The 11713-nt window shown below is 42.9% G+C and overlaps 1 protein-coding gene across 1 annotated transcript in view; it reads left to right on the top strand.

Moving 5' to 3' along the window:
* The first annotated feature begins 3187 nt into the window (after window positions 1-3187).
* rgs9a (regulator of G protein signaling 9a) overlaps window positions 3188-11713 on the top strand; it is a 38763-nt gene continuing 30237 nt past the window's right edge. The window contains exons 1-2 of the mRNA XM_060901319.1: window positions 3188-3304; window positions 7785-7881. Of these exons, the coding sequence (XP_060757302.1) occupies window positions 3239-3304; window positions 7785-7881 (163 nt within the window). The 5' untranslated portion in view covers window positions 3188-3238. The remainder of the gene's footprint in view (window positions 3305-7784; window positions 7882-11713) is intronic.

Below are 11713 nucleotides of genomic sequence, written 5' to 3'. Positions count from 1 at the left end.
GTAAACAAATATCTGGAAACATTTTCTGTGTTATATCTTGACACAGCACAGTGTAATCCAGCTGACTAGAAGGTCCTGACTGCACCCTCAAGAGCGAGGCGGGGCATGTGTAGCCCTGCCCCTAACCTTAGCTCACAGGGCGGGGCTACATACATACATACATACATACATACATACATGCATACATACACAGCCCCTCCCACAAGGGGCCATGGCTACACATGGATCCCCGCCCATAATCCTGTCCCTAACCATAACTCTTGGAGCCGTGGAGAGAGAGAGAGAGAGAGAGAGAGAGAGAGAGAGAGAGTCGCGTGCTTGATGTGTTATGTGACTCATGTAGACTTCAGATCCCCTTTTTCCACCAAATCAGTTCCAGGGCTGGTTCGGGGCCAGTGCTGGTGCTGGTTCACAACTCGTTCAACTTGCGAGCCAGCTGAGAACCAGTTTGCTTTTCCATAGCTCGCGGTGCTAAGGGAAGCCACGTCTTTACGTCGCTGTATACGTCAGTTACGTCGCTACGTTTACATAAACCTTGGCACGAATATCGAAGCAAAAACAACACGGAAGAAGCAGCAACAGCAACAACAACAACAATAATAATAATGGATGACTTCGCGTTTGTACAGCTGCTGCTTCTCGTCACTTAAAAATGGCGATCTTTCACGGTCTTGTTATTATTGTTGGTCTTAACAACTCCGCTCCCCCCCGCTGACGTAAGTGGTTCTTTCCTCTGGCCCAGCAGAGAGTTGGTGCTAGCCTGGAACCGGTTTTTCTGTCCCCAGAGCCAGTTCTTTGTCAGTGGAAACAGAAAACCCGGTTCCAAATTAAGCACTGGCCCCGAACCAGCCCTGGAACTGCTTTGGTGGAAAAGGGGCAAGACAGTTCCAGGAAGTTCCAGAAAAATTTTTGTGGGCGGAAAATTTGAATGCGTAAATACAGAGAGACGGAACGACAATTTTTTGGTAGTTAGTAGTCAACAAATGCATTGATTTAGAATATTTATATAGCACGCTGACATGTGTATGTAATTACATCGATATATTAAAAAAAAGAAAGTAAAATTCAGTATTTGATGATTTGTGTGAACAGCTAGCCTTACCTGCTTTGTTGACACATTTTAGACTAAAGTAACCTGAACTACTGCTATTAAGTGTCTGTTAGTATTTACATCAGTAACATGAATATTATGTACCTTTACATAGGTTTTTTTATTATTATTATTATTATTATTATTATTATTATTACACATATATTTATTCGCACAAATGAATCATTCTGATAGAATGTAAAATTAAATCAAGGCTCTAAGAGCTTCATATTCCTGTGTCCTGTATTAATATTTACGTGGACATGAAAATTTAAGCTAGACGGCCTTAAGATTTCATAAAATCGGTGAAATTTAGTTCCCTTTGAAATTTGGTCATTGTGATATATGTTTATTTCTGTAATATCTAAAAATCCCCAGGCCATTCCGTGGCTGGGAAGTTATTTAATTTGAGGGGATTCCCGAGCAAATAATATGCATGAAATCACTCGCTTCGCTCAGTCAAGTACACAGAGGAAGTCCGTGTGGGCGCGTGCACACTTACCTTCTTCTTTATCGTTAGGGTTTTATAGCAGCTGGCATCCACAGTGTTGCATTACCGCCATCTACAGGTTTACCTTTGACCGTGCACTGACAGTTCCATCATTCGAACAGCTGATCGCACCGAGGTGCTCGCTGACCGCCGATATTTATTAGGTTGGTCCTGCGTTTCCTTTCCTTCGCAACACAATGTTTTTTCTTCTTGCTTTTCGTTATTGCAGTCGGTCTTTCACATTTCATTCGCACACTCACGTCCTTCGTCGTTCTCTCCTGTTTCAAATTTGTATCCCATAATGCCTTGTGCGAATGGGGAAAGCCCACCATGTCATGCATGACGTAGTATCTTGTTTTGCATCACGGTGAAGCAAGAAAAAAATCACAGAGAATTTCGGGCCATGTGGCTCTAAATTCATTAACTGTTCTGTTTTTAAAAAAATAATAAAATTGGAAGTCTGTGGTTCGAATTCAGTAGCTTTCGGTCCACTAAACAAAAATAACTGGGTGTCAGGGAAAAATTTTTTATGACCGAAACGTGAAAAATCTGAAAGGCAGTCTAGCTTTAAAATATTAATCCAATATCTTTATTCATGGGCGGCATGGTAGTGTAGTGGTTAGCGCTGTCGCCTCACAGCAAGAAGGTCCAGGTTCGAGCCCCGCGGCCGGCGAGGGTCTTTCTGTGTGGAGTTTGCATGTTCTCCCCGTGTCCGCGTGGGTTTCCTCCGGGTGCTCCGGTTTCCCCCACAGTCCAAAGACATGCAGGTTAGGTTAACTGGTGACTCTAAATTGACCGTAGGTGTGAATGTGAAGATGTGTGAATGGTTGTCTGTGTCTATGTGTCAGCCCTGTGATGACCTGGCGACTTGTCCAGGGTGTACCCTGCCTTTCGCCCGTAGTCAGCTGGGATAGGCTCCAGCTTGCCTGCGACCCTGTAGAACAGGATAAAGCGGCTAGAGATAATGAGATGAGATGAGACACTCCCCCTTTAGGAGTAAAAGAAAAGATTTTAAATGCACTCACTGTAAACATATTATCAACATCATTGAACGATTAAAGATATTTTTACATCAACTTTTGTTCATGGTTAATTATAAACGGAAAAAAAAAATCAGGCCTCAGGTCTGAAACAGATTTTATTTTAAACAAATAAATGAGTGTTTTAAATCATTTTAAATACTCCAGAAATGTAATAATAACTGAAACTCTAAGCAAGGAATAAATATTTTATTCATTCGTGAATAAAATGAACTTATTATATGAACTGAAAAATGGGACAATGAATGTAGTAATGCAATCTAAAGTCTAATTAGATTAAATTAAATTAAATCTAGTGGGGGACAATCCACTAATAGGCTTTAACGTACGTTAATATCATTCAGATGTTCTGATAATATACAATCCAGTCCCTCAAAAGTGCATCACAAATCATCTGTTCTGCTTCAACTCTACTGATTTTGGAGTGAACGGATTTGACGTGACTCTCTGTCGCCAGGTTCCAGCGTGTTTGGGCAGATTACAAGGCTGTGCTGTGATTGGTGAACAAATTTGCCCTCACACTTTGCTTTTCACGCGCAGCACCAGCTCAGGTTGCCAGTCTGTCATTTGGGAGCTGCAGTTCTGTTTGTACGAGTTAGTTCTTTAACTGGAAAAAAAATGACGATTAAATTAATCCGTGACCATGGACAGCATTATAGACCTCGAATGGCCTGTCTGAAGAAGGTAGGTGTACATTCACTCATAACCAAGAGTGCAAAAGACAATAGACTGTAGCCTAGAGCGCAGATTTCCAGCCCTGGTCATGGAGTAATCCTTGTCCTGAACATCTTATTCCTGCCTTCTGCCAACATACTGTACCTGATTCAACTAATCAGCATATTAACAGTCCTTCCTGAGTTCAAGTGAGTGTGTTTGAGCCGGGAAAGCACTAAAAAGTACAGAACAGGCGATAATCAAGAAGCAGGGTTGGGAAATTGTGGCCTAATTTGTACAATAAACAACACATTAAACAAACTATACAGTAAACACTATTCAAGGGGAACTGAAGGCAAATTTTTTATTATCAAAATTCGATTTCTCATTTTATTAGATATAAAAATGCATTTTTGATAGCTATTGTGTCACTGCTATAGCAAGTTGAGTGTTTGAAATACGCTAGGTAACATATCAGTCCATATGTCAAAGCAATGGCCGTAAACGAGATTCGTCGAGGCCTGTGCGAGACGTCGTAGGACGGAAGTAAAATGTACAGCGGAAGTCAAAGTGACCAACATCTGCCAACATTGTCAAAAGACACACGCACCCTCTTTCGAATGCTGACGTAATCAAGCCGGAACTTTTGTTTGTTTTGAAAGCAATCAGGAAAGTTTGAAAAAAGTACGCAGGAATCGTCATTTTAACTCATTTTTGTGCAATATTTTGTTTGGAAAACAGTTTTCAAAATGGCGGCGCTGACACCTGGCTGACACGTCACGTTTCGAAGTCTCGTGAAGATCGCGCGGATAAGCGACGCCTGCCGTGGACCAAACAAACTCAATTTGACATGGCTAAAAACCGAATAGGCCGATAAGTATAATATTTAATTGCAATTAGTTGCCAGTACGAGTCACGATATAAGGTTACTAAAACCGAAAACGTAATTGAATAACACGTTAATTAAGAAATAAAGCAAGTTGAAAATGAATTCAGTTCTCCTTTAATTGTTCTATTTAAAAAAACTAATAAAACTGGAAGTCTGTGATGCGAATTCGGTAGCTTTTGGCATGAAAATAATCGCGTGTCAGGGAAAATTCTTTTTATGACCACCACTTGAAAAATCTGAAAGGCAGTCTGCGTTTAAGTGCATTAATCCAGACAAAGCAAAACGATTGTGATTTAATATCTGCTTCGAGCAGAGTTCCTAATGTAGCACATCGTGTACATGTCTTCAGCAGTAGTATCTTGAACTGGGTCATGGTGAAGCAGGGAAAAATAGCGGAGAATTTCGGGCCATGTGGCCCTAAATTTATTACTGGTTCTGTTTAATAAAAACCTAATAAAATTGGAAGTCTGTGATTCGAATTCAGTAGCTTTCGGTCCACTAAACAAAAATAACTGAGTGTCAGGGAAAATTCTTTTTATGACCTACACTTGAAAAATCTGAAAGGGAGTCTACCTTTAACTATGCAAAGAATCCTTTGAAGAACAAACTTTGCAAGCATGTAATTGATAATGGGGACAACATTTGTAGCTAAATTTATATGTCATTCATAATCAAGCAATATCGCACTTATAAGAATACTGATACGGCTGTGATTCGGCCGTATTATATAGACACAAGACAAGTGCTGTAGCTAATGACAGTTGCGATCATATTTTAAATTGAAAGTGATGTGAAAGAAAATATATCATTTGCCATGTCCACTGATGATGGTGCTATGACTGTAGGAACTGTTTCGAACTAGGAAGTGGAATTTTATGTGGCCGACACAGATGAAAGGAGTGATACAAACAGCAAAATATGCCAATATGGTTATAATAACAACCAAGCAAAATCACACACCCTTCAGCTGCCATTTTGGAAATCAACCTCTGTATTTCTTTCAAAACAGCATTTATTCCTTTAGATCATCCATCCATCCATTATCTGTAGCCGCTTATCCTGTTCTACAGGGTCGCAGGCAAGCTGGAGCCTATCCCAGCTGACTATGGGCGAGAGGCGGGCACGGGCGATTGCTCTAAGACAACGAGGGAGGCTCAGCCTACTCTAAAAATGACGAACATCATGTAGGATGAATTGCGCTAGGCTTATGTTATAGCCGACCTTATAACATTGCTATTTCAGATCCAGAATCATAGAAATATATGTGCTCAACCCAACTACAGTGGGAAATCATTCCGTTATAACTTTCCCCAGTTCGCCTAATGTGTGCGTGAGTTTTTCCCCCTCGTGACAACGCAATGCAGCCCAGCCTCAGTGCACTTCAATGGCATTTGGGAGCTATGGGCTTTTCAATATCAAAATGCAAGACGATTATTGGACAAATACTGTGAAAACACCCGCCCACCGGACTCCCAGCCTCAGTGGACTTCAATGGCATTTGGGAGCTATGCGCTTTTCAATATCAAAATGCAAGACGGTTATTGGACAAATACTGCGAAAACGCCCGCCCACGGACTCCCAGCCTCACAGTGGGAGGGACATGGCAAAGCTTTCCGCGAGGAGACTGGTGATTGGTGAAAGCGGACGGATATTTTCTTTGATTGACAGCTCGTTTCAAATATAGACAGGCAGCGGTGAATTTCAGTTCAGTCCCATGCGGATTCGCAAGTGCTGTGGTGTATTGTAAGAGATCAGCTTACATTTCGATTTCATTCATTACATACGGTTTCTACCAGCTTTTTTAGTTTGTATATATTTTCATTGTAAATAAAGTGTAAATATAGTGTTGTCAAGTTTGCTATCTTAGTTCCAGAAATTTCGTTTATTTGAGTGACTGAACTTGAACTTGAGGGGGCTAGTCAGCTAGCAAGAAAGCTGCACACGGATGCCAAGCATTGGTGATTTAATTTTGGCGAAGCCATTTGCCAGTCTTCCTTTCGAGGAAAAAATTAAAATTAAAGAGCAGGGTAGACCAACGCCTCAAATTGACTTGGTGAAAAAGGTAGGGAATAACTCGTTCCTTTCAGCCCTCCTGGTACAAGAAAGTGAATTGGCTAACAGCAAGTGACCCACATCAACAACAGTAAATAGGCTACTTTAGTAATATGTCATGGATGGACCAAAAATATAGAATCTATTTAAAATTTTTATGCTGAGTATATTCTATTGGGGGCGGCACGGTGGTGTAGTGGTTAGCGCTGTCGCCTCACAGCAAGAAGATCCTGGGTTCGAGCCCCGGGGCCGGCAAGGGCCTTTCTGTGTGGAGTTTGCATGTTCTCCCCGTGTCCGCGTGGGTTTCCTCTGGGTGCTCCGGTTTCCCCCACAATCCAAAGACATGCAGGTTAGGTTAACTGGTGACTCTAAATTGACCATAGGTGTGAGTGTGAATGGTTGTCTGCGTCTATGTGTCAGCCCTGTGATGACCTGGTGACTTGTCCAGGGTGTACCCCGCCTTTCGCCCATAGTCAGCTGGGATAGGCTCCAGCTTGCCTGCGACCCTGTAGAAGGATAAAGCGGCTAGAGATAATGAGATGAGATATTCTATTGGAATATATATTTTTCTGGATATGAATTAAACACAGCTACAATTTGGAAAACATTTTTAAACAAAAACACAGCCAAGAACATTTCACACTACAGACCTGGATTAAAAGTGAAGAGTTATCAAAATTGTCAATAAAACATTTCTCAGTCAAAATAAGTAAAATATAGGGAAAGTGTCATTGAATGAAATGTGTGGCACCCAGCTCTATGTTTGGCTCCCCAAGGTCAGTGCTTGTGCCTATTCCAGAACACTCTGCTGTTACTGCTGAGGTTCCTGACAAAGAGCTGCTTTCAATAATGATCAATTTTTAAACAACATGCCATAATTTTAAAATATAAAATGTTAAAATATACCCCCCCACACACACCACCATCATGTATATTGGACAGTAGGCTAATGGGCCAAAAGAACCTGTTATTTCACAGTTTGTGACCCTGCCAACAATCAGCCAGATCAGAGGCAAGAGTATGGGCAAAACTGATGTGTTTTTTCTTTTAAAATCTGGAAATATTGTAACCGACCAGCCTCCCCTGTTTGAAAGACTACCAGCCGCCACTGGAGGCGGGGTACACCCTGGACAAGTCGCCAGGTCATCGCAGGGCTGACACATAGAGACAAACCACCATTCACACTCACACCTACAGTCAATTTAGAGCCGCTAATTAGCCTAACCTGCATGTCTTTGGACCATGGGGGAAACCGGAGCACCCGGAGGAAACCCACGCAGACACAGGGAGAACATGCAAACTCCACACAGAAAGACCCTCGCCAGCTGCTGGGCTCGAACCCAGGACCTTCTTGCTGTGAGGCGACAGTGCTAACCACTACACCACCGTGCCGCCCCTCCTTAAGATCTTTAATATTATGGAAAATATGTCAGTGATCCCTTCGAATATTTTTGAGATTTGTATGGTTTCATTTCTCAAAAATTCATAAACCCTCTAAATAAAATGCAGTCTGTGTGTGTTTATAGATGTGTTAGTAGTGTGTGCTATCATGTTAACCCTTTCTCTCAGCTTGAGGCCTTGATGCTGGCAATGCAGGACCCAAAATCCAGTGTAAAATCATCTGAACAGAAATTGAACACCACTTCTATCCCACACGTCATGACAGGTGAGTTGAAAAAAAAAGTACAAATCTCATCTCCGCATTATTGTACATTATTGTGAATCTCTTTTTGAAGGCGACACATTTTTTAAAAAAACCCCACATTTTCAGTGCTTGTGCACATACATTTGGGCATCTGAAGTGCCTACCAAGCCACAAACTCTGAAATAAGACAACCCAGACAGTTTCTTTTGGGCAGCTTATTTCAGAAAACTTGCGCTTCAGTAAGCTGTTCAGATTCGGCTCTCCTTTCGATGTCACAAGGGGAGCTCATTAGAATTATGCCTCCCCCTCATCTGAGTATCTCCACTCATGAGAACTGCCTTTGCGAATGAATATTCATGAGGAAAGTTCTGCCTGATTGGCTAGAGGAAGAGGGGGTGGGGTGAACAGTGTCTCATTATCATTTAAAGAAACAGGCCTTTCCTCAAATCGGCCGTTTTGAACAAGGCTGTTTAGACAGGGTGAGAAGGGAGCTGTGGTGCTTTATCCTTGTGGTATTTTGGCCAAAGAATGTTAGATATTTCATGAAGACCTCAGAGAACTGCGTCAACCTGTAGAAAAAAAGGTATGTCACCTTTAACTTGGTCAGTTGGACTCCTGGAACAGACAGTGCCACTTAAAATGTCTTTTATTTTCTTCTTAATTTGCATTCTTGACTCCAGTTATAATTACACATATTTAACGTTGACATTCGTATTATTACAGCTACTCTTTCGGCATTTACTGCACCTTTTTTGTTTCAGTAAATATGCAGGGTGCCACATTATTCCTGGACATATGACTGATAAATAAGTTTTCTGTCTGTCCGTGTTGAGTTAAAGTTTATCTAGTACTCTGAGCACAGAGCAGAGATGGAGCTGCATTTGCAAGAGTGCAAGTAGAAATCACACATGCCTCCAAAACATGATTTTATCAAAGTCAAATTCCATCCATCATCCGGAACCACTTATCCTGTGCAGGGTTGCGGGCAAGCTGGAGCCTATCCAAGCTGACTATGAGCGAGAGGCGGGGTACACCCTGGACAAGTTGCCAGATCATCGCACGGCTGACACATAGAGACAAACAACCATTCACACTCACATTCACACCTACGGTCAATTTCGAGCCACCAATTAGCCTAACCTGCATGTCTTTGGACTGTGGGGGAAACCGGAGCACCCAGAGGAAACCCACACAGACAACATGCAAACTCCACACAGAAAGACCCCCGTTGGCTGCAAGCCCAGAACCTTCTTGCTGTGAGGCAACAGTGCTAACCACTACACCACCATGCTGCCAAATTCCATCCATCCATTATCTGTAGCCGCTTATCCTGTGCAGGGTCACGGGCAAGCTGGAGCCTATCCCAGCTGACTATGGGCGAGAGGCGGGGTACACCCTGGACAAGTCATTAGATAATCGCAGGGCTGACACATAAACACAAACAACCATTCACACTCACGGTTAATTTAGAGCCACCAATTAACCTAACCTGCATGTCTTTGGACTGTGGGGGAAACCGGAGCACCCCCACCCAGACAACATGCAAACTCCACACAGAAAGGCCTCCGCCAGCCACTGGGCTCGAACCCAGAACCTTCTTGCTGTGAGGCGACAGTGCTAACCGCTACACCACCGTGCCGCCAAATTCTAAAATGAAATTTCGATAAGAAATCATGGTTCTCATGCAGGAATAAAAAAGAGCCAGAGGATGGACTGTAATTGCTGAACAAATGAAGTGTGGGGTGAAGGAAATGGGAGATTTTAGCAGATAACGCACTGAACTCGTCTCATCATCTCTAGCTGCTTTATCCTGTTCTACGGGGTCGCAGGCAAGCTGGAGCCTATCCCAGCTGACTACGGGCGAAAGGCGGGGTACACCCTGGACAAGTCGCCAGGTCATCACAGGGCTGACACATAGACACCCATTCACACCTACAGTCAATTTAGAGTCACCAGTTAACCTAACCTGCATGTCTTTGGGGGAAACCGGAGCACCCGGAGGAAACCCACGCGGACAACATGCAAACTCCACACAGAAAGGCCCTCGCCGGCCACGGGGCTCGAACCCGGACTTTCTTGCTGTGAAGCGACAGCGCTAACCACTACACCACCATGCCACCCACGCACTGAAGTTTAAAAAAAACAACAACACCTTTTCTATATCTCAAAACAGACAATGAACACCATTAAAATGAAAAGTTTACACACATAGATGGCAAACTCTGTTGGTGAAGTTATTGAGCTAGCATTTGTTAGCAGTTATTGAGAAGGCAGTCCCCACTGTGATTTACATCATGCACATTTTTAATGTCATTTCCATTGAGTGGAACATGCTTGAATTTAGCCAGCTGCTAATTTATGAACAACTTACAAACTAGTTCTAGGTTACCGCTAAAAGTAGGAAATACTTTATGGCTCCTGAGTGGTACCACCGAAAAGCATTCACCATTTAGAGTAATTAGGAGATTGCGAGTTTGAATCCTGACACTGCCACCATCCCTGTCTGTCCATGGAAACAAGGACGCAACGTTGGCTGTGCTCTTGCTGAAGAAGGACGGCATACTTTCTGTCCTGTCAATCACTGGCACTGCAAATAAAGTTTATATAAGACACTGGTAATCAGGTTTGGCTAAATATAGCAACATTCAGTCAGATGAGGTGTGTCTGTTGATTTGTTCTCTCAAGTTGTCCTTTAATCCTCATCAAGAGTACAGAGAATCCCCAAGCTTAAAACTCCAACATATGCATTGCTTATACAGTGTCTTGCAAAAGTATTCATCCTCTTTGTTTTTGTCCTGTTTTGTCGCATTACAAGCTGGAATTAAAATGGATTTTTGGAGGGTTAGCACCGTTTGATTTCCACAACATGCCTACCAATTTAAAGGTGAAAATTGTTGTTTTATTGTGACACAAACAATAATTAAGATGAAAAAAACAGAAATCTGGAGTGTGCATAGGTATTCACCCCCCCAAAGTCAATACTTTGTCGAGCCACCTTTTGCTACGATTACAGCTGCAAGTCTCTTGGGGTATGTCTCTATTAGCTTAGCACATCTAGCCACTGGGATTTTTGCCCATTCCTCAAGGCAAAACTGCTCCAACTCCTTCAAGTTAGATGGGTTGCTTTGGTGTACAGCAATCTTCAAGTTATGCCACAGATTCTCAATTGGATTGAGGTCTGGGCTTTGACTAGGCCATTCCAAGACATTTAAATGTTTCCCTTTAAACCACTCCAGTGTAGCTTTAGCAGTATGTTTAGGGTCATTGTCCTGCTGGAACATGAACCTTCGTCCCAGTCTCAAACCTGTGGCTGACTCAAACAGGTTTTCCTCCAGAATTGCCCTGTATTTAGTGCCGTCCTTCAGTCCTGACCAGCTTTCTTGTCCCTGCAGATGAAAAATATCCCCACAGCATGATGATGCCACCACCATGCTTCACTGTACGAATGGTGTTCTCAGGGTGCTGGGTTTGCACCACACATGGCATTTCCCATGATAGCCAAAAAGTTCAACTTTTGTCTCATTTGACCAGAGAATCTTCTTCCATGTGTTTGGAGAGTCTGCCACATGCTGTTGGGCAAACTCATCTCATCTCATTATCTCTAGCCGCTTTATCCTTCTACAGGGTCGCAGGCAAGCTGGAGCCTATCCCAGCTGACTACAGGCGAAAGGCGGGGTACACCCTGGACAAGTCGCCAGGTCATCACAGGGCTGACACATAGACACAGACAACCATTCAAACTCACATTCACACCTACGGCCAATTTAGAGTCACCAGTTAATCTAACCTGCATGTCTTTGGACTGTGGGGGAAACCGGAGCACCCGGAGGAAACCCACGCGGACATGGGGAGA

Source organism: Neoarius graeffei, chromosome 20, assembly GCF_027579695.1.
Source record: "Neoarius graeffei isolate fNeoGra1 chromosome 20, fNeoGra1.pri, whole genome shotgun sequence".
NCBI classification, from domain to species: domain Eukaryota; kingdom Metazoa; phylum Chordata; class Actinopteri; order Siluriformes; family Ariidae; genus Neoarius; species Neoarius graeffei.
The sequence above is the reverse complement of the archived record's forward strand: the minus strand, read 5'-3'. Positions and strand labels throughout refer to the sequence as shown.